At 40.1% G+C, this 27,411-nt stretch overlaps 6 protein-coding genes and 1 long non-coding RNA gene across 15 annotated transcripts; 2 read left to right on the forward strand and 5 right to left on the reverse strand.

Moving 5' to 3' along the window:
- Positions 1 to 301: 301 nt before the first annotated feature.
- LOC144055175 (OCIA domain-containing protein 1) lies at positions 302 to 2,871 on the forward strand. Of its 2 annotated transcripts, none has more exons than XM_077570943.1 (8): positions 302 to 483; positions 653 to 737; positions 1,488 to 1,541; positions 1,625 to 1,672; positions 2,041 to 2,170; positions 2,249 to 2,409; positions 2,508 to 2,669; positions 2,746 to 2,871. In XM_077570943.1, exons 1-8 carry the CDS (start codon positions 430 to 432, stop codon positions 2,781 to 2,783), a joined length of 732 nt encoding a protein of 243 aa, XP_077427069.1. In that variant the 5' UTR covers positions 302 to 429; the 3' UTR covers positions 2,784 to 2,871. The 2 variants fall into 2 exon arrangements, with proteins under 2 accessions (XP_077427069.1, XP_077427070.1); XM_077570944.1 differs by having other exon boundaries at positions 653 to 729.
- A 300-nt stretch (positions 2,872 to 3,171) lies between these two features.
- On the reverse strand, positions 3,172 to 4,470 carry rhbdd2 (rhomboid domain containing 2). Its single transcript, XM_077571085.1, has one exon. It carries the CDS (start codon positions 4,183 to 4,185, stop codon positions 3,244 to 3,246), a length of 942 nt encoding a protein of 313 aa, XP_077427211.1. The 5' UTR covers positions 4,186 to 4,470; the 3' UTR covers positions 3,172 to 3,243.
- A 1,529-nt stretch (positions 4,471 to 5,999) lies between these two features.
- On the forward strand, positions 6,000 to 11,875 carry LOC144055329 (cysteine-rich hydrophobic domain-containing protein 2). Of its 2 annotated transcripts, XM_077571217.1 has the most exons (6): positions 6,166 to 6,543; positions 7,432 to 7,486; positions 7,582 to 7,737; positions 7,820 to 7,876; positions 9,257 to 9,316; positions 9,447 to 11,875. In XM_077571217.1, the coding sequence occupies exons 1-6, from the start codon at positions 6,410 to 6,412 to the stop codon at positions 9,495 to 9,497; spliced, it is 513 nt and encodes a 170-aa protein (XP_077427343.1). In that variant the 5' UTR covers positions 6,166 to 6,409; the 3' UTR covers positions 9,498 to 11,875. The 2 variants fall into 2 exon arrangements, with proteins under 2 accessions (XP_077427342.1, XP_077427343.1); XM_077571216.1 differs by having other exon boundaries at positions 6,000 to 6,543; positions 7,582 to 7,876.
- Positions 7,403 to 9,616, reverse strand: LOC144055330 (uncharacterized). Its single transcript, XR_013294838.1, has 2 exons — positions 9,469 to 9,616; positions 7,403 to 7,843 (listed from the first exon to the last, which is right to left on the reverse strand). It is a non-coding gene; the product is annotated as an uncharacterized LOC144055330 (long non-coding RNA).
- Positions 11,876 to 12,938: 1,063 nt separating the features above from the next.
- Positions 12,939 to 17,427, reverse strand: LOC144054981 (uncharacterized). Its single transcript, XM_077570476.1, has 7 exons — positions 17,270 to 17,427; positions 15,644 to 15,803; positions 15,430 to 15,572; positions 15,276 to 15,337; positions 15,052 to 15,165; positions 13,622 to 13,720; positions 12,939 to 13,259 (listed from the first exon to the last, which is right to left on the reverse strand). The coding sequence occupies exons 1-7, from the start codon at positions 17,329 to 17,331 to the stop codon at positions 13,087 to 13,089; spliced, it is 813 nt and encodes a 270-aa protein (XP_077426602.1). The 5' UTR covers positions 17,332 to 17,427; the 3' UTR covers positions 12,939 to 13,086.
- A 107-nt stretch (positions 17,428 to 17,534) lies between these two features.
- LOC144054982 (uncharacterized) lies at positions 17,535 to 20,755 on the reverse strand. The gene is made up of 6 exons (XM_077570477.1): positions 20,551 to 20,755; positions 19,541 to 19,683; positions 19,420 to 19,481; positions 19,211 to 19,324; positions 17,884 to 17,982; positions 17,535 to 17,796 (listed from the first exon to the last, which is right to left on the reverse strand). The coding sequence occupies exons 1-6, from the start codon at positions 20,662 to 20,664 to the stop codon at positions 17,672 to 17,674; spliced, it is 657 nt and encodes a 218-aa protein (XP_077426603.1). The 5' UTR covers positions 20,665 to 20,755; the 3' UTR covers positions 17,535 to 17,671.
- An 856-nt stretch (positions 20,756 to 21,611) lies between these two features.
- On the reverse strand, positions 21,612 to 27,014 carry fip1l1b (FIP1 like 1b (S. cerevisiae)). 7 transcript variants are annotated; one of them, XM_077570474.1, is made up of 16 exons: positions 26,743 to 27,014; positions 26,339 to 26,399; positions 25,969 to 26,035; positions 25,768 to 25,880; positions 25,607 to 25,671; positions 25,405 to 25,515; positions 25,060 to 25,190; positions 24,815 to 24,933; positions 24,537 to 24,590; positions 23,874 to 23,973; positions 23,636 to 23,792; positions 23,462 to 23,543; positions 23,267 to 23,319; positions 23,007 to 23,202; positions 22,341 to 22,487; positions 21,612 to 22,128 (listed from the first exon to the last, which is right to left on the reverse strand). In XM_077570474.1, exons 1-16 carry the CDS (start codon positions 26,822 to 26,824, stop codon positions 21,987 to 21,989), a joined length of 1,680 nt encoding a protein of 559 aa, XP_077426600.1. In that variant the 5' UTR covers positions 26,825 to 27,014; the 3' UTR covers positions 21,612 to 21,986. The 7 variants fall into 7 exon arrangements, with proteins under 7 accessions (XP_077426600.1, XP_077426597.1, XP_077426596.1 ...); XM_077570471.1 differs by having other exon boundaries at positions 21,612 to 22,131; XM_077570470.1 differs by having other exon boundaries at positions 25,768 to 25,886; positions 26,743 to 27,013.
- Between the last annotated feature and the right edge of the window lie 397 nt (positions 27,015 to 27,411).

Raw genomic sequence — 27,411 nt, forward strand, 5'->3', positions numbered from 1 at the left:
TTAAAGGGTGTCAACATTCACTAGAAACTCTTAAATTAATGTGGAAGAATGGTATTGCGGTTCAGATAATGGATGGATGTGATCATCATTCATGGCCTACAGTGACCAATTTAACCGCTAGAGGACAATCGTTAACAAATTCGAAAACATGAACAGACAAAATCTAATTATAAACTATCTTTCGTAATTAATTCCGTAAGTGTACAAGTATAATTGTTTAACAAATATTTAGATATTTAAATTTTATTTGTGATTCGGGTAATTTACTATTTGGCAACCCTACACAAATGTCACCTTTTCATTTCCGGGTTACGTCACAGATGACATTGTAGCAAGCGGTACGCGCGCCAGTCCTCTTGTAGCGGCTTGTTTTTCTACTATTTCACATGCATTGAAGACTACCAACCGTGCTTTTGTTAATTTGTCACTATGTCATCAACTACCGCGGATTTTAATGAGCAGGGGCAGCGCCAAGGAGCACAGGTTAGCTGCACGCCGATAAACATAATCCGACCGTCGCATGTGCTAACGCGTTTAACCAGCTAGCTTCGGGTAAGGTCTGATGACCCGACCAGTTGATTAAACCTCACAAAGTGTCATTGATATTGCCTGGAGTAACGGGATTGAAAGTGTCTGTGGTTGCTCCCCGCAGTCGCCCCTGGGGTTACGCTACATCCCCACGGAGGAGGAGAAGAGGGTGTTCAAGGAGTGCAACCACGAAAGCATTTGGTACAGGTGTAAGTTAGCAACTACAGTAACATTTTAAATGTTTTTTCCCCCCCTACAAACGGAATAGTCACTCTTTACATAAATCGAAGTAGTACAAATACTTGAAGAATGGTGGCGCTGTACATAAGTAAAAAATACAAACATAACAAAATGGAAATAAATAAAAGTAGGTAAGTACATACTTTTAAAATGTGCTTGATTACAAGAGGGGGAAAACATTTCAATTAAATGCAATACCCGTTTAAAAACGAAGCAAAATATTTCCCTTATCGTGTTCATACTAAAAACAAAAATAATCACATTACATGTCACACATTTTTTAAACTATGACCAATTAGCGTTGCTTAACTTTTAAGCTGTCAAAACATATTCTTATAGCTTTGCTGGTTGTATGAAATCACTAAAATACTTTATTTCTCATGGCACTTTGGGAGAAAAAGACCTCTAGTTTTAACAAAATGCTGTATATAAAGAGCTAACAGTACACAATAAATAATAAAATGGTAATTAGAAAATAATAAATGACTATTATTTTTATAATAGTGTGCGCCTCGATATGGGTGGTACGAGCAATAATTTCCATCATTTCAACCTTAATTTAGTCCAATTATTTTTTTTTGCTTTGCCTTGTGAGGCAAACTTGATATACAAGTGCTGTATGGTAGCAATAAATTCAATTCAACTCGACAAAAGCAGCAGTTTGTCAAGTGTGCATTTCCATAATTCAATTTAAAAACAATATGTTGCTTTCCTCGCAGCGCTGCCATTCAGTGTGGTGAGCATGGCCGTTACTCAAGCCTTGGTTGCCAGAGGTAAGACCACATACATACGCTATCACGCAACATGAAACGTTAGCCGTTATAATAAATTCTGCCCCCCTCCCGTTTCCTTTTAGGGACTCTCTCCGCATCTCCAAAGTTTGGATCTATTCCTAAAGTGGTCTGTAAGTTTGGATACAGATGATATAAACATTTTGTTGTTGAACACAAATGCAACTGGTTTCTTAAAATGGCTCACACCATCAAAAAGTTGTACATCCCAACAAAAACAATGAAGCTATGACCATTATTTTAGGAAGGTAAAGCTAATTTGCTGTAATCTGTCATCACAATGATGAAGATTTGGTTATATTTGGGTATCACAAAACAACAGTTCGTAATGGAAATTGGTATAAAGGTTTATTACGTCTTTCTATATATTTTTAAATAAAGTTCAAGGCTGTCAGACCTCATAAGGATTATTCAAAAATTCCAGTAGCCTGTAATGCAGCATTGGTTCTGATGGATGTGTGTCTTTTGTTGCGTCTCCCAGTTGCTGGCTTCTGTGGCTACCTCGCAGGGAAGATATCTTACATGAAGACGTGTCAAGAGAAGTTCAAGCGGTTGGACAATTCCCGTCTGGGAGAAGCCCTGAGACAGGGGACGGGACTGTCGTCACAGCCGTATGTACTAGCGCCGGCACCACAAAAAACAAACCAGCAAGCAGACCACAGATAGCAGTTTGTGATTCTCCTGTCTAGTCCTAAAGGTGCTCAGTCAGAACTGAGTGATCCAGACCTTCAGAACTATGAATCCATGTTGCAGCCAGCAGAGACGCCAGCTTCCACCATGGAGCATGGATATGGAATTAATCCAGAAGCGTCATCTCCCACGTGGAGGACAGATGACTTTAATGTACCAGGTAACACGGGTCCATTTGTTGGGACTACAGCTACCTTTTGGAAAAGATTAACAAGCAAGAGTTGATAACCACCTTCTGTGTCAAACGATCATTTCCAGCTCAATCCTTAGAGGAAGAAAACGAACCCAAAAGAAAGTCCATCCTCTATGAGGACCTGCGGCAAAAAAATCGAGAGAACTATGAGGTCACACTCACCCAGAAGGCAGAGTCGCTGCTCAAAACCTCCCCTGTAAAGGAGCCACAAAGACCAACAAAAAGTGGTAAAGAAAAACTCATCTTCGAAAAACTCTTATTTAGTTTTTTAAAGAAAGTGTTGAATACATGTTTTTGTTTCAGGGAAGAAGAATATCTATGGAGACACCTGGGAAGAATGAGTATGTTTGTGTAAAAATGTACTTCACGGATCTTATGACACGAGGTGTTGTCTTTGCTAAAGAGTCAATTAAACCAAAGTGCTTCAAATGTGTTCATCAATGATTTAAACTTATTTCACTCAAAAGTGCAACACATAAAAATACACTTTCTCCAATGTAGATTCGATATTGATGTATTTGAGAATGTGCTTGAGTAGAGCAGATCCGAGTAGCAATGCGTCGCCGTGTGAAAACTTATCTGGAAATTATACAGACTTTTTTTTAAAAAAACTCATTTACTATTTATTTTTTAGGGAATGCTCAACAGTTGTGGGTGTATTTTTATCATCATACGAGTCCTTAATCTGGTCTAATTTGATTAAAAAGAAGAAAAAAAACACCATCCATCTCACAGTTGATTCAAATAGTTTTATTTGATCATATATATGCATGTTTATTGTGTAAAACGGAAAAAATGCAACTATAGTTGGCCGTGACCATGACTTTGATGGCAGCTTTGTCCATGACTTGTCCCGCCAAGGCTCGGCGCAGAGGCATGAGGATTAAATAAGGGTGCAGGTCCAGACACTGCAGAGATAGGGTTCGACCAACCTTCATGCATCGTAACAGAGCCACTAACCGCTATGTTGGCGCATGACGCCGGCACGTAGACCTGCACTGGGTAGGATCCAGGTGTTGGGTTGATTTGAGGGAGGAGTGTTTTCCTCCTGTCCTCTGTGGCAGCTGGGACAAACACCAACATGCTGATGCTCCTCAGCAAGCGGAAAGGTAGCGTCTTCTCCGCAAGGCTTGCCCTAGCCTCTGAGATGTCCATGAAAGAGAACCATCCTCTTCCGTGCATCCATCCGATGAGAGTGGCGATGATGCTGCAGGGGAGCACCGTGTGAGGAATGATGGCGCTGGAGATGAGGACAAACACCCATGGGAGAGCCATGGTGGGGAAGGTGACCCCGCAGAGGAACGCTTTGGTCATTTTTGTGTGTGTGGTGGTGAGGGCCACGCAAGCAAGGGCCATTGGTACCAGGCCCTCTGTGGGTCCACTGCCATTGCTCTCCTGCAGGAGTTCCAGAAAAGCGTACAGCAAGCCTGTCGTGGTGGACATCAGGATGCACACAAACAGGAAGCGAACAGTGCCGTAGCCTTTCTCCAAACTGCCACTGAGGAACACAATGGTGCAGATGCTGAGGAGCAGCTGAGTGAGGGTTCTGTGGTAGAAAGGGTACGTGAAGAGTGTGTGCACATGCCCTTTGACAAAAACACTCGCCCCAACACTGAGGCTCCCCTCAGAGATGTCCAAGTAGGTTTGGAGACCATACAGCGCACAAGACGTGAGGATAATGAGGAGCATGCCACTCGTAATGACAGGAACCGCATCTTTAAATACTTGTACGAGCGTGCTCATCTTTTGGTCGTTGGGTTCTAAACTACAGTAAAAACAAGCCGATTTGATCGAAAAAATGGTCTGGAAATTAGCACAGAATCCCGGAAGTAGGGTTATTGTTGTTTACAGATGCACACCTAGGTTTCGCATTATTGTTCAGTTAAAAATACCAATAATTGTACATTTAAATACGTGAAAAAAGAAAAAAGAAAACAAAAATAATACTATGGAACCAACACGACACGAATGTTCGTTCTCGTAGTCCAACCCACCAGTGTCTGGAAGAATTTCCGGTTATGCTTTTCAAGATTCGACATCCGGTACGGACTCAACGCTCACGCCGCATTCATTGACTGTCTGAATATGATTTGAGAGCAGAGTAGATTGTTTTCATAATCCGCAGTGCACAAACTTTTTTTCGTCCGTACACCTGCCCAAAATTAATATATTTTACAAAACACGCGTCTACTTCAAGTGTATTTCATTTTATTTTGAAAACATCACAGACTGTCCCGAATTATTTATTTAGGTATTTCCTGCACTGGTTACTGCGCGGGAGCGAACAGTGGTTGGTCGGCAATCTTGGTATTTATTGTTTCTCGGTGTTTAAATGTTATAGTTGTTCCTCCTCTTTGAGTGTGAGGGGGTAGAAAGATGAGAAAAAAAGTTGTGATAGAGGAACTGCTGTTTTAAAGTACTTCTGGTTGAGCCTTTCAAGGTAAGAGAAATAATTAAATCAAATTATAACCTGATAGTACTGCTGCGAAATATGTCAAATTAATTTAAGAAATAGGTCCCGTTTCATACGGGAAAAAAAAGGCATTTACGGTAATGCCTTTGAAATCAAGGTAAGTAACCAGTAGTTAGAATGCTGATAAGATAGTGGGAGTCGTTAATTCCCATGTTCAACAGTGAAAGTAAAAAAATAAATTAATAAATGAATGAATGAATGAATAAATAAATACAATTATTGACACATATTTCCGAGTATGGTTTTAAACATAGAACATCCAAACATAGTTTAGGTACAATTGTATTTATTAATAAATATCCTAGCAGAATAGTTTAGGTCAGTGGTGTCCAAACTCGGTCCTCGGGGGCCGGTAGTCCCGCAGGTTTTGGATATTTCTCTCCTCCAACACAGCTGAAGCTCATCAGCAAGCTCTACTAAGCCTGATAACAATCCTGTTGATTGAAACAGGTGCGTTGGAGCAGGGAAACCTCCAAAACCTGCAGGACTACCGGCCCCCGAGGACCGAGTTTGGACACCACTGGTTTAGGTACAATTGTATTTATTAATAAATATCCTATCAGATCAACGCGCAGTACACTTTGTTTAGAAAAACCCCAACAACAACAACCTCATTTTGCTATCCATTTTATTTTTTGGACAAATTACACTGCTTCTTAGAAATGTACATTTTACATTTATGTTGCAAAAGTTAAAAAAAAAATAAAAAATGTCTGATATATTATTCATAGGCAAGACACCGTGACACGGCAGTTTTATTAGAATGTCTATAACGCATTTCACACATTGGGACACCTGCACCCCACAAAAAACAAGTCTGGAGCATGACTAAGCAAAAAAATCTCAAGAAAAATCCGTCCTGTATGAAAAGTGAACTGAGATTTTTTTTAACAGGATTATTTTGTGTTGATGAAAGACCACAACCGATGATCAAATGTTTTCATGCGTGTTTTGCACCGAATGACTCATTCAAAAGTGTGATTTTTGTTTGAAAATCCTTAGTGAATTATCTTTAGTTGACCTCAATTGATTTTTTGTGTGCCTTAGGTTATTTCTCCTTATCTTTATTGTTTAGTTTGGGGTTTTGTCGAATTGTCGTTTGATTTTTTTTCAATAATGGTGAATGTTAATAAGCAAAGATGGAAACTTTTAATTGATGTCTGATGTTCCAATGCTGTGATTGTTAAAAGCAGAGTTTTAATTTAAAAAAAATGTAAAAAGTGCGATTTTTGTCAGTGGTGTTCTGTAGAAAAGTTGAAGCTCGCCTCGCTCTTCCGGTGTCGTAAGGCGACTGCAGCGGATGTTGATATTTTGTTTGCGAGACTGTCGCTGAGAGATGTGAACTATCGTCTTCGGGACGGCTCGCTTGTCTTCGCTTTTGTCAAATTCGCAATCGGAGGGCAGCCGCTTCCCGGTGAGCCCAGCGGCATCGTGTCCGTCGCGGTGGCATCTCCACCGGGGAGCGCGGCGCTTCGCCTCCGGGCCGTGCGTGCGATGATGGAGGACTTTGACGAAATCTACGAGGAAGAGGAGGAGGAAGAGGAGGACGAGGACAGGGCCGCGGAGGAGCAGCTCCTTAAGTACGCTCCGGACCCGGTGGTGGTGCGAGGCTCCGGACGCGTCACGGTGTAAGTGGCCGACGAGGTCGGCTGGCATTGGGGGGAGAGTTCAAACGTTGTCGCGTGACGATGAGCGAGTGTGCGGGGCTGCTAACCGGATGCTAACTGATTAGCAGCGGTCTGTGGGAGAGCTTAGCCTGTTAGCTCCTCTGTTAGCCGCAAGCTAACATTAAGAGTATAAACAGCATTTACATATTTATGTCTGTTTTAAGGACATGAACTCTCTTATGTGTCCGTTTTCTGTTTGTTTATACTAATGTCAATCATTTAAAATCGTCCTGTCTTGACTTTTGTTTGTTTCACTCTTTGCACTGGTTGCACGCTTCTACTGAATTTAATCCTTCTGATTTTACGGTTGGGTGATCTATTCGCTTAAAACCTTCTTAATCTGACTATCACATGACTATTCATTAATTCAATTTAAAAAAAATCCCTTGAAAGGTGAATTAAAGACAGGGTGCTGAAGTAAACGAAAGATTAAATAAGAGTTTGTTTTTTAAACTAATGAGACTGTACATCTTACGTTTTCCAGGAATAAATCGTCACTGTTATAAAAGCACATAATTTAAACATTTTCATACTCGTGTGAAAAGTTGACTACTCCATCTTATAATAAAACTAACTTGATAACATTATTGGATTCTGCTTTACTTAATTTTCTATAAACAGTTTCTGTAAACGGTAAACATCCATTATTCATTGGGCATTTGCTATAGACTGCCTTGCACAGTGTTCTGACATCATGAATGATGTTTCTGAATTTTGAGCAAAAAAGTGGCAGGATTCTACATTGAACGTAAATGTTGTTTGACTTAAAATGTTCAAGTCAACTTAAAAAAAACATGATTCTATAGTAGCTGCTCATTGCCACATTCTGATTTCCCCTTTATTCCACAGGTTTGGACTTAGCAACAAATTTGAATCAGAGTTTCCTTCAGCGCTTACAGGGAAGGTGAGTATCAATGTAAAATGCATTGTCTAATAAGTATGTATTCTTATTTCCATTGTTGCAGTATAATCGATGCATGCGTCTCGTCGCTCTGTCAGGTGGCACCCGAGGAGTTCAAAGCCAGCATCAACCGTGTGAACAGCTGTCTGAAAAAGTCGCTGCCGGTGAACGTGCGCTGGCTCCTGTGTGGCTGCCTGTGCTGCTGCTGCACGCTCGGCTTCAGTTTGTGGCCTGTGATTTGTCTCAGCAAGCGGGTAATGCATCGGCACCACGCACAAATGGCACCCAAACATCGCGTCAGCCTCACCGAAGCACGCTTGCATTGTTGTCTTCCAGACAAGAAGATCTATAGAGAAACTTCTAGAGTGGGAGAACAGCAGACTGTACCACAAGGTGTGTAGAACTTATTTTTCATTTATAGTATGGGGATGTAAGATACAATCTCATATTTTGGTTTATGTTCACATCCTTTCATTGTTTCTTTACAAAAATATTACTTCAGTCCAACTTTTTTGCTTCTCTTTTTTTAAATTCTTGTATTTTATTAAGTGATTGTTTTTCAAATATGGCTGAGTGGTTATGGAGAAAAGAATGAATATTTTGATTTTATTTTAACTCATTCACTGCCATTGACGTCTATAGACGTCAAAAATTCATTTTAACTATCTCTAGTTTAACATTTGTTTCCACTTTTTTTAACAAAATTATGAAAACCTAGAATTTTTTTTTTGTATTAGAACAGATATAAAATTTGTGATTAATCGTGAGTCAACTAGTGAAGTCATGCGATTAATTACGTTTAAAAATTACGACGCCCCTAATTTTTAATAATTTTTTCTTTAAAAAAATATTAAAAGGATTTTTTTTTTTTTGAAAAGGTTATTAAAAATTAGGGGAATCAGGTGATTAAAATTAGTAATAGTAATTAATGGCATGACTCATGGTTAACTCATGATTAATCACAAATTTTATATCTGTTCTAAATGTACAAAAAAATCTAGGTTTTCATACTCTTGTTAACAAAAATGGAAAAAAATGTAAATAAAAATAGTTAAAATGAATTTTTGACGTCTTTAGCCGTGAATGGCAGTGAATGAGTTAGAAAACGGGATTATTCATGGATTTAAATTTTTTGTATTTATTCAACTTTAAAAGAACAACCATAAAAATACATTAGTATCAAAATAAAATAATAAACTAATAATATATAAAAATGGCAATAAATATTGGCTGTTCTTGCTGTGCGCGCCTTGGCCTGTTAGGGGCAGTGTGGTGCCATGCAAGCATGGGCTACACAGTTAAGAAACAGAAGAGGAACATTGTGACTATTGTTCTGAGTGTTCATGCAGCGCTTCTGTCTGAATATTCATTATTCAAGGAAATCTCACTTCAGGAACTTGATGCTGATTTTCTATTAGCCTGTCAATTGGATTTTACATTTACTGTTAGCATTAGCGCAAGCAACAGGCACTAACAAACACTCTGCACTGTTTGGCACATTATTTTATGATCATGAGAAGCCAAACCGCAATCACGGTTGTATCTTGATTAACTGCCCAGCCCTATTTTCACCCAGTTATCATTTGTCTAAAAATAAATAAATACCAGAACGGATTTGCTCTGTTTCTTCCTTATTTACATCTAGCAAAATACTAGCCGCTAAGCTAGTAGGGAGGAAGCCACCACTGTCTGACGTTATCGTTGAGCCTTAAATGTCTGCTCTGGTGTCCTGTATTAATATGTATATATTTATTTTTTTGTATCTGTTTGCAGCTGTGTTTGCATTGGAGACTGAACAAAAGAAAGTGTGAATCCAACAACATGATGGAATATGTAAGTGATTTTTCGTTACTAATGATTTTTTGTGATTAATTAATCAATTAACGCTTTAACTTTGACATCACTAAAGTTATCTTTCTCACACAAGCTGTTTGAAAAATCGACTTGTTTCTCCTGTCGTTAGGTAATCCTAATAGAATTCCTACCGAAGATCCCCATCTTCAGACCCGACTAGCCGATCTTGACAGCCGTCGCCATCCGAGCTGCCGCCGAACTTTCCTCCAGAATCACTCGCAAGTTTTTTTGTTTTGTTTTGTTTACAGGGCAACATCTGCCCTCTATGTTTTCTTTTTGGACGACTTCTTCGCCTTTTGGTTTACAAGTCCAGCCTCCTAATGAGTGGATTCCGGGCAAGCTCCCGTTCCGCGGATCTGGCGGCGGTTTGGATTTCAGGACTGGCGCAGGAAACGGGAATCTTGGAACATCCTTTCTCCCGCACGTTTCCGGACTGGAGCACGGCGTGACCATGATGACAGGAACACTGTTCGAAGCTTGGCGAGCGTCGAGCCACCAAATACACCCCAGTGCTTTGGAAGAGGACAAGTGGACGGACGGGAAGCTTCAAGTGTGTAGCAGGAAGCAACAGGCATCCTTGTGGTCGCCTTTCATCACGTCAGCACACTTGACTGTGCGTTGCTTGAACACAGAGACAATCACACAGTCGTGACTGGCTGCACTCCACATTCTGGGACAGCGTATGCCTCGCCCTGAGTTGCCATGGCAACGGGTAAAGAGGCCAATAGTGATGAAGGGATGACCTTTTTTCTCTTTTTTTTTTACATTTTTGGTCAACAGACAAACTTTGTGACATCACATCACAGATTTTTTTTTTCTTTCTGAAAGGCAGCCTTCTGTTTTTTTTTCCAATTCCTCTTTTGCCAAACATGTCTTAATGCCCTTGCTTTCTTTTTGTTTTAAGTGTGTGTGACATGTTGCAATAGGGCGGAACCTCCAAAGTCAAACACTTGTTGTCTAAAATGTACAAGGCAAGGATTTTCTTACACTTAACTCATTCATTCCCAGCCATTTTCACTGAAGCAACCCCCTTCGCTCCCGGCTGTTTTACTGGATTTTGACTGATTTCGCAAGGCCCACCGAATATTGCTATATAGTGTTCTATTGCTATAAAAACATGGAACCTACCAAAAGAAAGATTAGAGTCTCTTCTTTCAACAGGAAAAAAAAGTATATTTCTATCTGTTGCCGTTTTGCAGCATCATCAATATTCACAAATCTGTTTAGAACTGTTGGGAAATGAGCTTGTTGCAACATGGCCCTGGTTGATCTCTTATATTCTGCCGCCACCTGCTGGCCGTTTTTGTAATCACTACCATTTCTTCAACCGTTCTTTGCAGTTGAGAGGCTGCATCAAAGCCTTCTGTATGCTCGAGCATTAAAAAAAACGTATAAATACGTCTTTGGGACACTGAAAACACATTTATATGTTTTGGGGAGCAAATGAGTTGACTGCCATATAGGAATGAAGATAAGTTAACTGTAAAAGAACAATAAAATAAAATACTCACCCTTTGGATAATACCTTGAAGACTAAGACTACATTTATAAATACTAAAGGGCATGATACCCAAATAGGATTTGTTTTGGTTAAATCTGATCTTTTTATGTACTTGTTCACGTGACAAAAAGAAAAAAGTGACTTCTAATGTGAACGGAATGTGTCTGAAGAGACATGCATGCGCACAGAACACTACAAACATTTATTCAATAACATTGACAGCTTTCCATACGTCTCACCAAATAAAAAGCAAAAAACTTGTGGAGGACGATTGGGGTAACGTCTTCCAATTGTACATTTTGATTTCTTTTTCGACTTTGGAGCTTCCAACTGCTTTTAGCGCGTAGTCATGTGTCAACTGTAAAAGCACAGTATGGATGTGTTCCTTCATATGGCCTTCTCCTTGTTACTTTCGAACCCTGAGGGAGGATTACATCTGTGAGTGTGGCCCAAATGAGGAAAATCAAGATTTTTATTTTTTTTATTTTTTGAGTAGCCAATTACTAAATATGGCTAAACTCGGTAACAAGCTGCTTGTTTTCAGTTGTAGTTTACAACTCGCTAAGCGGAGATTCCCACAGCTGTCATTTTGTTTCATTACATTTTGGAAATGTCCCACATTAAAGACTTCCTGTTTAAACACATTCTGTGACGAGGTACTGCTAGTGAATAAAGGTTTACTTTTGACAAGATTCCTAAGTAAGGATGGGCATTTGGCTACTTTTTCTAGGTAATGGACAAAATCATTGTTATAATAAAATAATAAGAAATTGTATCAGTCAACAATGAGTTCCACACAGTATACAGGGTTCGGTTAATTTTTCGTTGATGCCCATCCCTACTTGGAACTAAGCCGTGTGCGGATGTGGGTCACACTCAGGGGATTATCATGGATCATTAACAAAAATGTAGCACAGTCAGGGTATTCTCTATGGTTATACCACAGTACTTGAATATTTGTTTTATAGTGTTATTACCCCCGACTTTTTCCCTTCCCGCTGTTCCACTTTAATGAAAGAAGTAAACACATACCACCACTTTGTGTTGTTTTATATCTACTGCACATTCACTGTTCATTGCCTGGTCATGTGTAGAATTGAAGTGAGGTTTTTAAATGTGTTTAGCTGGAAATGAAATAAGTGGAAAAAAGGCAATTTTCATTTTTTTAATGACTGAAATACAAATGTCACATATTTTTATGTATACGCAACATTCATTTTGAAGTTTTACTTCATCTTCCATTTGTTTTTGACTTTTTTGTTTTGTTTTTTGCAATATCACAATGTTATTCAAAGTAAAGACCATTTATCTTTATGTGCTGGGCCGGATCTGGCCCCGGACCTTGAGTTTGACACGTCAATAGACTCACAGCGGTGGCCAACCCTGGTCCTCGAGAGCCACAATCCAGCCTGTTTTCCATGTTTCTCTCCCCTAACACACCTGGTTCATGATCAGGATCGTTATTAGGCTCCTGATTAGCTGATCATTAGATTCAGCTGCGCTGCAGGAGGGAAACATGGAAAACAGGCTGGATTGTGGCTCTCGAGGACCAGGGTTGGCCACCCCTGCGAGAGCATTCTAATCAGTATTTAGACTACTGGATATGCATGGTTGGAATTTTTTTATTTTTTTTAAGTAATATAATATATAACTCTTCACACGTTCATTTCCAGCTAAACAAAAAAAAAAATCACTTCCAACTCATGACTAAAAGCTGAATCACTTTTAGCTTAACTATGTCATTACGAGGTCATGAGCGAACTAAATATCATATATATATATATATATAATATTTGTGCAGCGTGGACACATGGTATAATAGTATGCAAATGTTCTCTGTTGATCTCAGACTGTGATTTTGAAACCCGCACAGACTTTTCCGATAATTTTGTTTGCGTGCGTGTGTGTATGTGTGTTTTGGAGAGAAATGTATATCCGTATGTATGATAATGAATAATAAACTACCAGGACAACAGGTCACGGACATCTTCCTTTGTAAAGTAAGTTTGGAGCTGAGATTCTACGGGGCAAACTAACTACTGTACAACAATTTTTCAAGGCACTTGCAAAAAAAAAAAAAGGCAAAATATTAGGACCAGCTAGTAGACCGATGTGGCTATTAATTGGTCACATCAACTTTATTGTTGATAAATGCAATGGTTAAAAAAAAAACTTGCCATTTTTATTGACGGAATTCAGACTGGGTCAACACGGCCTCTTCACATTACATGTTGCTGTTGTTGTTTGTTTAGTTTCTAATCAAATCCACAATGGTCTTGATTCCACTTTGACTGCTGAGCAGCTTGTCCAATAGTTTCATATATTCCGGGCCGTCTTGATCGAGGACAGAGGTCAGATCAATGGATCCATTGATACGGGTCGACCCGGTGTCTTTTGAAGCTGATTTATCTGGACAAAAACCTAGCAAAAAAATAAAAAAAGAGTCAGTACATACAGTATCACTTCAATATGATTTAATAATAGCTGCTAACAGATTGAAAGCTAATAGTTTGTTTTTCTAGCTGGTTAAGCTCAACCTATATATCCCAAAAGATAGTTATAGGGCTTGTGGTAGAAATAGCAAAAGAAAAAAATAATTAATTAAATAAAGTTTTTTTTTTTTTTTTTTCGATTTCTAAAATGTATCATTAAACGGTACAGTCTACCTCTGTCCTGTGCCGCACTTGGTTATTAGAAAGTCTTTTTTGAGGGGATTTGGCCAATCGAGAAGCCATCACATACTAGTTAAAAAATAAATAAACAAATCAGGCAAATGTTCTCACCTTTGTCTGGATCCAGGATGGTGGGCGAGGGTAAATTCAGGCATGCCACCTGCCTCTTAAACTCTTCCATCTCAGCACTCGTCACGTTGGCTCTCTTGGCTGGTAAACACAAGCGAAAGTCAGCATGTGTTGTGCTTTCATTAATAACTTAATTAAACTAATTAATTAAACTGATCTCCGCTCAAGTTAACTTTTGACAGCTTTAAAATGTAAGCACTTATTTTCGGTAGCTTCAACATGACACAACCATGCGTGTCAGCCATATTTGTGGAATGTGTGAGTTATTTATTTATTACTTTGAACTTTTTGCGATACTACGGTGCCCTGAACTAGTTGCAAAACACAACATCAAATAAACACAACAGCAAATGAAAAAAACATTTAAAAAATTAACAACTCTAAAATAGTCTTCAAAACATTTACCACTAGATGGCAGACATGACTTAGTAGCGCGTACACTGCCCTTTACGACAACGTGAGTAAGACCTAGTAATAACTTTTTGTGGACGTGGAATGATATGCAGGACGACGCTGTACCTCAATAATACTAAAATTTGAGTGAATTGATTTTTGTGGGGAAATAAATGCAAAAAAAATGAGTCCTTGCACTTAATGCTAGCTTGCTGTTCAGCAGTTTAGTGCCACCCTTGAATGTTAGGGGTGGGAATCTTTGAATGTCTCACAATTCGATTTTATAACGATTTTTGGGTGTGCGATTCGATTTTTGATTGAGAACGATTTTGGATTCAAAATGATTTGATTGACAATGATTTTTGCTTCAATTTAAAGATGTTCAAGGAATCGTAATGATCTACTCCCGTCTGACTCGCTAATGCTAATTAGCGCGCTACTCGCGGCATTTTTATCACTCAAAAGAACAGCTCCACGCTGCAAAAAAAAACAACTTTTATTGGAATAACTTGATCGTGACTTTTTCCTTCTACTCAGTATCAGTGTATCAGACCGCATGGAACCACACTGCCCCTAAGTGGCCAAATTGGGTACAACATGAACAGCGCTCCCAATAAAGGCACACACAAACAAAGGGAAGACGGTATAAAATAATTTAAATAAAATCAATTTTGGGACATTTAAAATCGATTCTGATTCGTACTAAATGAGAATCGCGATTCTTATGAGAATTGATTTTTTGGCACACCCTTATTCAAACCTGAAAAAGTTTTTATTTTTATTTTTATTGGGATGCCGTTCAAATAGCAACAAAACCAGTGGCAGCAAAACCAGGGGGCAACTGAAGGCTCAACCCCCCCCAACATTTTTTGCCCGCCTTTTTGCTCCTGTTGCCACGTTTTCCCACCCCTTATTCATTGCACTTGAGCCGATGTTGCTTATCAGTAGTTTCGTGAAGCAGCCCATCAATGTGATTTAACATTTTTGAACATGGTTTCCGTTTTAGTTGTTTGTCTTACTCAGAAGCTGCATGCCCCTGTACGTGCTTCCTCCATATGTATAATTGGACAGAAGAAGGAGGCAGTCAGGGCAGCTGGTCGTCAGGAGAACCTCGATCGCAGGGATGGGTCGCTCTGATGCAAACACACAAAAGACACAATGTTTGTTTGCATTTTTTTTCGTTAGCGCAAACTACAACAAAAAAAAAGAGAGAACATGATCAATATGAGTGTTGGCAGTTCACCCATGTGGAGAGTGTTGTTGACCAAGGTCACCTTAGAAGTGATACGGTGGCAACGGCCCAAACTAAAATAACACACACACATATAAAAGTCCATAATAGAACACAATCAGGTTATTCAAAATATAAAAGCAAACACAAACCAAATTTACTGTACATTTTTTGGACTTGAAACATAAAGAAGTCACTCTGATTGGCAAAGTAGAGTTTCCCCCATAGGTTTTGCACAAGCATCTTTGTCAAAAGTTTGGATCCTGGCATGTTGGTGCTTTCTGCCACGTACCTCCACACACCCACAAACTGCAGCACAGGACATTTGCACACAATGCGTCATGTGCATTGACTCGACGGTGGGGGTCGGCGAATCTTACCTGGCTGCGACTTTGGATCTGCAACTGCCGGGTCAACGAGTCGCAGTCGGCCACAGGAGCCGAGAGGCCCGCGGGCAGAAGCGCGGCGGCGAGAATTAAGAAAAGCATTTGTGGCTCGCGTGGAGATGTTGGAGCCGCTCGAACAACAATGTTCTCAGCTCTATACAAGCACATATCAAAGTTCAACACTTTGTTTACACATGTTTTGTATTTGAGCCAAAACATATAAACAAGTGGTGTCAAACAAACGGCCAGGGGGCCAGAACCGGCCCACCGGGGGGTCCAATCTGGCCCGTGAGGACACAATACAAACAGCATTTTTTTTCATTACAATTAAATGTTGTTGCTAATTTTGTCCACTGGAGGGCGCACTGACGTCACTTAAATGACATTGTGACATTTGGCTGTTAATCGGATTTGATGCAAATATTTTGCCCTCTTTTAAAAAAAAATAAAAATCTGAATATTCTGCAATAAGATACCGGTAATGATAAATGTGAATATTTTTAAGAATGTACTTGCAATTATTTGCACACACACAGCGGTTTAATTAGACAGAAGATGGATGCAGTCAGAGCAGTTGGTCGTCAGGAGAACTTGGGTAGCAACATCGCGCTCTAAAGCAGGGTTATTATAGTTTTGGAATTTCTCATTTTAGTTAGTTTTGATTTCGTTTTGGTCTTTAAATTTAGTTAGTTTTCTAATTAAGTTTCAAGGTAGTTCTGTTAGTTTTTTATTAATTTTAGTGATTCCATAAATGCTTAGTTTTAGTTACTTTCAGTATTTAGTTAAAAAAAAGTGTATTACTTGTGCGCAATATATATATATTTTTTTTTAAAAAACACCATGGGGGCAACGTCATCTGAAGTTGCTTTTCTATTGGCTGTTGCTAGAGACGTCACTTTTGTGTGACACACGTTCCAAATGTCCTTATTGCGGTTAATATCAAAATTAATCTACTTAAAATCACATCAAAAATCATCCACAAAGGTACATGCATTAAATTTATTACCAAAGACTAAAACGAAAGACATTTTTGTTATAATTAGTTAGTTATAGTTAGTTTTGTAAATATAAAATGTAGTTTCAGTTAGTTTTCGTTTTTAAAAAAGCATTTTCGTTTTTATTTTATTTCGTTAACAAAATCGTTTTTTGAATTTTTGTTTAATGTTTTCGTTACCTAAAATAACCTTGCTCTAAAGCAAACACACAAAAGAGACAATATCTGTTTGCACTTTTTGCTAGCTAGTGAAAAAGAATTAACGGGAATGTTTACAGCTCACCCATGTGAAGAGTGTTGTTTAGCAATATAAACTTATAAACATTTCACAAAAAACAATCAAGTACTGGTCATTTATAAGAGAACACATTGCCAGTCTAGTAGGTTATTTAAAATGTCTACCCAACACCAGCCATATATGCTGTACTTTTTAAAAAAAAATAAAATAAACTTGAAACACGTAGAAGGAGTCGCTCTCATTGGCTGGGTAGATTTTCCTCCACGCATTGTTTACAAAAATCATCATCAGGACATCGGCTCCTGGCTTAGCGAACGTCCACACGGCACAAACATCACTTGCTGACAATACATCACATGCATTGATTCATGGAGGGAAAGCATCTCACCTGGTCGCGACTTTGGAGTTGCACCGATTTGGACCCGTCAACGGGTCACAGGAGCCGAACATTGAGGCTCAGTGTGTCGATTTTGGATTTTGCTCTATCAAGAATGTTGACCCCACCGGCTCCCGTACATGTATCAAAGTTCAAACAATTTGTTTACACATGTTTTGTAATGTGTTTTTGTAAGGGAAGGTATAGGTTTAAAAAGTACATACGTCATAACTCTCACATTCACGTTCTCTCTCTTTTTTAAAGGAAATGACAATCATTTTTTTGTGAGTGAACTTTAATAGTAAATCAGAGTAATACACTACCGGTACTTGCAACGGGTTTGATTTGTACGCGTATGCTAGCAGATGCGGGGACTGCCGAACACTGTAAAAGTGTATCCCATGGCAATTTCAATCAGTTGATAAAGAAGTCGAAAAGTCTGTCCAGCAGCCTCGCAACTCGCTGCCCCATCTTTGCCTCTAACAAGGAGTTGAAGGCAGCAAGTCCGTCCGAGGTTGCGATGTCGTCTGGGCAGAGTTCTGTGTACAGAAACGCAAGAACTAATATATATACATAGTGTTGGAAAAAGCAGTGACCAAATGTGTGAGCGAGCTGAGGCTTCTCACCATAGCTTGGGTCCATCATGAGTGGGGAGGGCATCTGGAGACATTTTGCTTGCATCCTGAGCATTTCCACATCAGCGGGTGAAACGCTTCGTTGCTTGCCTGGAGATCAAGCAAAGCGACCATCAACCAAACAACAAGCAACCGTCAACTAAGCAACCATCAGTGAGACTACAATCAACAAAGTTAGTTACTCAACCAACCATCAACTCAACAAAAATAACAACAATCAACTACTAAGCAAGCAAAACTCAACCAAACAAAACTGTCAGCCAATCAACAACCAACAAAGCAAGCACCCCCACCCCCCCAAAAAAAATTGTTAGCCAGAACCAAGCAAAGCGCAATCGAATTAGTACAATTCAACCAGAATAATCAAAGATGCGTCCAGAACTTTCTTTTCTCCGTCTTAATCCCGACAACATCCAGAATTGGCCGGATGATTCCACTTCACAGAAATAACTTCAAATGCACCAAGCTAACAACAATCAACCAACCACTAAACATGTACCCCACCTCGCTTACAAAGTCAGTCCAAGAAAATGCTTAGCACAGTGGTGTCCAAACTCGGTCCTCGGGGGCCGGTAGTCCCGCAGGTTTTGGATATTTCTCTCCTCCAACACAGCTGAAGCTCATCAGCAAGCTCTGCATAAGCATGATAACGACCTTGTTGATTGGAACAGGTGCGTTGGAGCAGGGAAACCTCAAAAACCTGCAGGACTACCGGCCCTCGAGGACCGAGTTTGGACACCACTGGCTTAGCAGCTTAGATATATATTAAAACCCTGGAGAACCCACGGGGTCAAATTTGGCCCCTATAAATTCTGCTACTCAAATAACAAAGACCTTTTTTTTTTATTTTATTTGAATTTTTTTTTACAAATTTTACTTAAAAAGTGCCACTTCTGACCCCTGCATGGGGACATCTAGGGGATGAATATTGCACTTACATGAGCCAGAGTGGTGGTGACAAGATGGCTGGCAACATGCTGTTTTGTTGAGCTGGAAATCAATCCAAACAAAACCATCTTCTCAGCAAACCATCAGATGGTAAAATTTTGTTTTTTTGGGTTAATCTATTTCATATCATGTTGCAGAATGCCTAGGAGTATGTTTTATATATATATTTTGATAAATTAGCAACTCTGAGCTAGTTCAAAAAACAAGGGTTAAAATTGAAAAAACATATATTTTGGTGTTCAGTGAACTTATAGCAGTCATTTAATGTATAATTCATAATTTTCCAAAGAAGAAAAGGGTTCTTGGGTTCTCCAGGGTTAAAAAAATCAAAATAAAAAATCTGTCCATTTATCATTTATGTGTGTCTTACTGAAAAGCATAAGACTCCTAAAAGACTCTTGGCTGGATTTGACTTCTTCATAGACCGCCAGGCAGTCTGAGCAGTCTGTCGGGAGGTACACTTCCTTCAGGTAGAATGGATGCTCTGTAAAAACAAAACACACATGTGGAACTCCTGGAATAAAAATAATAGATGATTAAAAAAAATAAAAAATCTTATCTTGACTCGTGTCCGCTCACCGATTAGCATTGTACTGTTTTCCATGGTCACGTTGTATATCATGCCGGAACACTCGCCATAACTGGAGAGAAAGTTCCCACTTAACAATATGTACGTTATCAAATTTGCGATTGTGTTTACATTCTCTGCGTCTGCAAGATGGTGAGCACGTTGCTGAGGGAGGTGGCGCGGATGTCCAGCAGGATGCTGTTGAGCAGATGTCCCAGGGAACGACTTCCCGGGAGGTCAGAGCTTCCGCCCAGGTATAGCCAGCGCCCCAACATCTGTATCAAGCCAACAATGCAATTTCCACCACACCCCCAAAAAAAATCATGCATTCACCTGTACAGTCTGGTGTCAAACTCAAAGGCTTGACAGCGTGATCTGACCCACCACAACATTTTATAAAAGAAAATAATGTGCATTTACTTACTGGTTCTTGCTAAAATGCGTACCAAAAATTAGTTGGTTCGTAAAGTGTCATAAAATAAGCAAAAAATGTCATCATTGTTTTTCAAAGTAAAAGCCAATGTTTTATTTTGATTAAACATTTAAGTCAGTCCAACTTTACGGAGGACTGGAAAAAATAGCTCAAATTATGAGTACGTATTTGGACAATTTTAAATAAAAATAATGTATCTCAGCAATAATCAATAAAGGGTATTCAAATTCAGTCGTTTAAAAAAATACTATATAATGTGAGGCGATTATACATTTATAAGAGTTTGACATATTGTGTACTCATGAAGCGTCAAAAGTCATCTAGGTTTGAATGAACTTTTTTTTTTTTTTCAAGGAGAGCTCAGTATTGCTCTCCTTTTTAAAAAAAAAAAAAACAATTTTTTTTTATTTGTTAAATATATATACATATATATATATATATACACACACATATATATATATATATATATACACATTTTTTTTTGTATGTGGGTGAGTATGTGCGTGTGTGCGTGCGTGTATTCATCAGTTCACCTAAAGCCCATTAAAAAAAAAATCCCATACTAATAATATAATATAATAATAAATTGCCAAATGCAGAAACATCAATGTAAGTTATCACGATGTAGTGGCTCTCGCTAACAGACACAACTTATGAATGAATGAACTTAACCGCCGATTTGCAAACGAAGCAGCAGGTGTGCACTTACTTGCTCATTGCTGATACTTATTGGCTTCAGCAGAGCGTCGCAGCTCATTGGTGGAGCAGCCCGGCCCACGGAGAGAAGACCCAGCAAAAGAACGACAACACCGCCGCTCTTCATCTTCACGTCTGACGGCTCTTTGAAAATGTTTCTACGCTTCCAGCTGCGGATGTTAGTGAAGCAAAGTGAACCAGGCAGATGGGGTTTTGTGTTTTGGGAGGAGGGGGGGGGGGTGCACTTTGACCTGTATGAGGAATGGACGGAATCTCGATCTAATCGGAATATTACAGAGCAGCTTTGTTGAGGCGATTATCGCCATTAGGTCTAAACCCCCCAAAAGTAACCGAGGTGGATAAGTGTGGATCAAGTAACAGAGTAGTTTAATACGTGCATGCGCTTTGCATGGCTGCTCGTAAGTCTTTGCAACACCGTGAGGTTACTTATGATGACTAAGTGAAGACTGACTGATTAATTAATTTGCTAATTTAACGTTTAAGACAAAAAAGGCCCTTGACGGTTTGTGTTTTAGCTGCCCTTCTCTATTGCACCACATCAGGGGTGCACAACCTTCGGCCCACTGTGCAGTTGGAAAAACAAATAAGAACTCAGACCAACTGTGAAGCGGGTGGGAGGTCTAATAACATGATATAAATATGAGTCTTGTTTATCTTTATCTTGTAAATATCAATATGTATAACGAATGTGGACACTAATCCTTTCTCATTAGGTCGGAATAACATTGGTCACCAACCGCCAGGCCGAACAGATGATGAATTATTCAAATGACATTTTGCCCCTTTAATGTCACCAATTTAGTAATCACGTGAACAAACAGAAAAGTGCTTTTGTTTTCCATCTGTTTTATTGATGCTCACGTTTATACTGTTTAGATGTTATATGGTCATATTGATTTACCTATATTGATCGACAAGACAAAAATAAAGCCATTTAGCTGCTAAATTACAAAATCTGATTCATGTACAAAAACCTGGGATTCTAACCTCCACGCGTGAAACGTCGCTATTTTTAAATGTAAATAGAAATCATATTTAATCCAAGGAGACAAATTATCAAAAACGTGTTCTTTTATTCTTATTGACAAACTCTAGAACTAATGGCTGTCTTCATACATAACATGAATCATTATGACAAACAAAAGAAGAGCAAGGAAAGAAGGAGAATGTTGGGACGACAAGAAAGAGGGTAAAGGCTGAGGCAATGAGGTCATCCAGTGGTGGAGAGATGCAAAATGGCTGCCACTTCACCAACTACTCTGCTGCTACCGCTTTTCCTAACAAGCGATGGCAAAAACGTGGAACGGCCAACAGAGATTGATGTTGGGAAAAGTGACTGTGGACTCCATTTTGTTTCTCGACTTTAGTGAGCGGAACAGAGACAGAGAGAGGGATGGAGAAAAAAAAGAAAAAAGCAGGAGGTGGGGCTCACTCCATGGCCTCCTGGTTCTCTTGGTCTCCTCCCATGTCTTCGCTGGCCTCTTTGCCCTCCTTGCTCCTCTTGCTCTTCTTGTGTTTGTGCCTCCGGTGGCTGTCGGCCTCTTCACTGTCATGCCTCCTCCTGCTGCTGCTGCTAATGGGAGAGGTAGACGAGGTGGACGCCCGAGCAAGTGCAAAGTTAGCAGCACGGTTGAAGGGTACAAAAGGTGAGCAGGAGAGAGAAGAGATACGGGCGGAAATCAATCATGAGAAATGGAGAAAGAACTTGGGAGGCTAAAAGGTGGCGCCGCGACGCCAAGGCTGAAAGACGAGACGTGAGGGCGGGGGTGGTGGTGGGCATACCTGCGAGATGACTTGTGCCGTCCCTCGTCTTTCTCCCGATGCCGCCTCTCTCGGTGTCGGTCCTCCTTCTCGCGGCTCGCACGCTCACGATGGCGGTCCGCGTAACCGCGTTCCTGGTACTCGCGGTAACGATAGCGCTCCTCGTCGCTAATAATGAAATGAATATCACACAGGGGGGGCCTCAATATTTGCTATCAAGTGCAAGCAGTTGACTGAGCAAAAACTATGTTGTGGCAAAGTAGAAAAAAAAGCAAAACCACAATTGGAAAAGAGTTGTTTTACACTTTTTTATTTTATTTTTTAATTATTTAATCCTTTATTTGTTAATTATTTCAGTTTTTTTTTTAAAGTTTCGAATAATACACAGATTACGAATTTTAAGATTTGGCAACATGATTGCTCTTTCTGATAGCCTGTTTGATCACTTTTAACTTTAGCGTTATGTTGCATTTTAGGGTCCAAAGGAAAATGGAAAATCAGTAAACAGGATGCATAATTGTTCAAGCCACTGCTGAAAGATTGGAGAAAAACGTTACAGCGTATAGTCCGAACTTTATGGCAAGTCGTTCAAAAAAAAAAAAGAAAAGTTTTTTAATGTGCAAAAATTAGTTCACACCAATGAAAATCTTTGTCAAACCAGTTCGAAGAGTAAGATTTTCATCTGACCTTGTGTAGCCCATCACTGCGGGGCTGTGATCTCGTTCTCGCTCTCGTTCCCGCTCGTGCGTCCTCTCTCTGGGCCGCTCTCTGTCCTTGTCGCGCTTGTCATCCCGACGGGAATAGTAGTCCCACGGTTTGGAGTTGTCCATCAACGGGGGCCAGGGAGTAGGCACACCTCCAGTCATGGGGGGAGGGTATGCACCTGGAGTCACAGTTACAATGTTTACTGGCTATTGGTGCAGAAAACGAGATTTCAAGTGGTCTACCTTGAGGGAAGGGATACGGGGGGAGAGAGCGTCCGTCGTAACCTCCGCCATGGCTGTAGAGAAAATGCAAGAGATGTAACAATGCGAGTGTGTGTGTATGGTTTTCCACTCGCGCATCACTTGGTAATGTGGCAAAACACAACAAAAAAAAAAACACACTGCCATTAAATGCATATCATGTGATGTCATGTTAACCTGTCCATAGTAGGAATAATTGAAGGCGGTGGACCAGTAGGTGGAGGAGGAAACCCAGGGGGGGGAACAGTGATGGGCAATCCTTAGAGAGACAAAAATAGGAAGAAACCAAAAAGGTCATTAGCCTTCACATGCCATATGAGAGGCGTGTGTGCACAATAGCTTTCAACTCACGGGGCGGCGGGATGAGAGGGGGTGCCGAGCTGACGTTGGGTGGTGGGGGCAGGAAAGGAGGCGGGGGGATGTTTGGAGGCAGTGGTCCAGGGGGGAAGAAGGTGGGCATCTTTGTGGTAGGGGGATCGCCGTCAGATGTGGAGTGTTCAGAGATCACCTGTACGAAAAAAAAAGAAAAAAAGTTTGGAGTGTAAGAATGACAAATGGATGTTTGTGTGTCAGGGTGCGTCTTTACAACCTGGATGTTATTGCCCTCAAGGTTGTGCCTGCGCCGCCCTTCGACCCTGCTGATGGTGGCTGTCCCTCCACCAATTACATCTATGGTACCGCTCGTCTTCCTGGGAAAAGATTAAAAACACACCATTATTCATCAACCTTAATGCTGGCCGATATGGGAAAAAAAAATGTCAATCACGCTATTTTATATCACGATAACGATATGCCACAATATATTTTCAGTTATTCTTTAAAAAATTCTGCAACACACTATGACTGTTTACATTTTCTCATTTTATGTTGAAGTGACATTAAACAGATGTGTATCAAATGAGAAATGCATCCATTAGTAGTGCTGCTATATAAAATTATCAAATACAAACAAAAAAGGCACAGCGACATATCTTTCACAAATTTTATTCATCTAAATAAGAGGGATAAAAAAAATGTTCAGACATAAATTTAATCAAAAATAATGAGCTCTATTGTGCAATGTAATTTCGAGAACATTTATTGCGTATCCACCCTCGTATTGGATATTTCTATCAGGCACTTCCCTATTTTAGTGGAAGGTTTGGATGACAAAATATTTTACCAAAGCTGGGCGGCATGCAAAACGTGAACCGGCAGTAACCCCCTTTCTTTTTTATCATTTCCCGATTGGGACAAGGCCGTGCCCACTTACGGATAATAGGACATATCGGGGACAGGCGGGCCAGTCCACTGAGAGGAAGAGATCCTACCGGGGGTAAAGGAAATGAGAGTAACATACACCAACACACACAAAAGAAGATGTTTTTTTTTGAGACGCATTTTTTTGGATTGTGAACACATCGCTTTCACGAATAATGCATCGATGTTCACCATTTGTTCCCCGTCCCCACCCGAAAACAAAAAAAGGCGTCTACCTTTCTGTTGTCATGGAGACGGAAATATCTTGAGAGTTAAAGGTATACAGGTTACCTGGGGACTTGACTGGTGGTAGACTTGTACAGGTTGGCCGTTGAAGGGAAGTCAGATTTGGAAGTGTGAAGAGAAACATTTGATATCTCCTTTTCGTTGCCTGTCCTGCCTTGTTGGACCTTCTCAAGCAAACAAAAGACGGAAAATGCCAACAACTGATCACATTGTACTGATTCACTTCTTAAAAAGAGCAATAAAAGGACTTTGTTATAGATGGAACTTAAAACAAATAATAGCTCACTTACAGTAATTTTACTCGTCACCAAGCCTATGGTTGAGACTTCCAGGCCCATGCGCAATCGCTTTTGTTTCTCACAGTAAGCCTTCCATGTGTCTTCATTAAAGCCATAGTTGAAGTAGTCGGACAAATCCGCACCTGCAAACAAAACATAACCCTAAAATTAGTTGCAAAGAATTTATAGTGTTTTCACAACTACTTCAAATGTAGGCAGAAATACAAACATTATCACAACGTTACACAATTACTATGAAAGTTACTAAAAAGGTAGATAATCATTAATGTAATATAGTGTGAAAGTTGAACATTTCAATTCTGGCGACTACTGATAGATGAGTGCATGCAAACATACCCGGTTTCCTCCAGGGCTTCTCTTCAAATAATTCCATATCCGCTTCTAGCACCGGGACACCGTTAATGTTACCAGGAGCTTCAAGATCCACTCCTTTCAGTTTTGTGGTAACTATAGGGGAAAAAAGGTAATGGGGGTTGTGTATGGTTGTCTGTGAACAATTTTTAGATTGCTACAACAAAGCCAAAGACGGAGGTCTAACCTTGTCCATAAGGTCTGGAGCCAGGTGTTTTAATGTTGAGATTGACAGGTGGAGCACCATATGGTCTGTAGGAGAAAAACAGCAAATAACATGCATCAAGCAGGTGGGGCCAGAAGATATTCAACAATCGTCTATGTAATAACAATATTTTAAAAGCATACGCGTATTGTGGGGCCCCGGTTTTAATGTCTCCAATGGTGACGCGGACATCGTCATCATCGTCATCGCTGTCGCTGTCACTCTCCCCATCATCGCCTGCAGCGTCCTCAGTGGCCTGTGACTGAAAAAGTTGTCATTGGAGAAACAGAATGATGTGTGAATTCCTACCATCACTGTCACCAATCAATATGCAAGTGGGCTACCTCGGACGCCACGCCGTTTCCTGTGGCATGTTCGGCAGCTTCTTCAGTAGGGGCCTCAGCAGGAGCACTGTAAAAAATGAAAAGGTCTAATTTATATTGAAGACTACACCATCCTTTTAAGTTGGAAAATCTCCCAGGAGATAACTTGCATACTGCTATTACTAATTACAGGGCATCTTTGGTTTACGACGGTTCTGGTGTGTGGTCTGACCCCACACCGGACCACGATTAGCGGTACAGAAACTAGATGACAAACTACAAACTAGCTAGTGCAGTGGACCAACTAAATTTACCAACCAGCGGCTATTTGTCTTCTAGTGGACATAAAAATGCGATTTAGGAAATGCACATCACATCTGGTGTCCGTTACCTGTCAGCAGCAGCAGCCGGCTTGGCTTCTTCCTCCTCTTCTTCTTTGCTCTCATTTTCATCTGAAAACAAAGTAACACAGTGATTAAGTCAACCTCGCATGAACTTGTGCCTATTCAAATATCACAGAAAATATGAAACGTGTAAGCATAAATGCACAACTGATAATTTCGTTGAACTGTGGTAAAAACTTGGAATGAAATCCCAAAGTGTCACGCGGCTAAGCTAGTCATAGAAGCGCAGTCTAGTTAGCCGAGAAAGCTAAGTCCCGGCCTCACTATTTTAGCTTTTACCAGTGTTGTGATAACTTTACAGGGTGGTAGCCTATTACTCACTCAGTTATCACTCAAATTAACACCCGTGTGACACGAGGGCTTATGTTAGAGGCCAAAACAACCCTTTTACCTCCATAGAGCCATTCTTCCTCCTCGTCTCCAGCGCTAGCATCCGTATTGGCCGTTTTGTCCGCTTCTTCGGCGGCAGACATGTTTGCGAACCTTTAAAGCTGCTTTACTAGCGCGAGGCTTAACAATTCTTCTGTGTGGAGGTGCACGCATACGATTTTTCCTTTCAGTCAATAGGCAAGTGTGTGAGAAAAACTACGATTTCATATATTTATCTCCAACGTTGGCGAGCCAAGGGGAAACCGGAAGTAATTGAAAATGCGCTCTGTGTAATGGTCAACAACTGGTTGGCTTTTAGTGTAGGTCAGATAAGACAGCGCCCCTAGCGGCCAATACGCGTTAAGCTCTGTACTTGAACGGTTTGTTGAGTGTTTTTATTAGAGAGAGAGAGAGCGAGAGAGGAGGGTGGTGGGGGGTGTACAGTATTATGTGTCTCCTGTACGTCTTCTAATCTGTACTGTACATTGTGTTCCCCTTTTTTTAACTGCAAAATAAAAACAATTCATAAAAAAGAGAGTGAAAGTGAAATACAGGGGTGACTTATACCTTGATTTACCAGTTTAATTCGTTTCACAACCACGCTCGTAACTCAGAACATTCCTATCACAAATCATCTTTCCCCATTGAATTGAATGGAAATGTATGCCATTCATCAGCCACCCATTAAAAC

Source organism: Vanacampus margaritifer, chromosome 7 (genome assembly GCF_051991255.1).
Source record: "Vanacampus margaritifer isolate UIUO_Vmar chromosome 7, RoL_Vmar_1.0, whole genome shotgun sequence".
Taxonomy (NCBI): Eukaryota; Metazoa; Chordata; class Actinopteri; order Syngnathiformes; family Syngnathidae; genus Vanacampus; species Vanacampus margaritifer.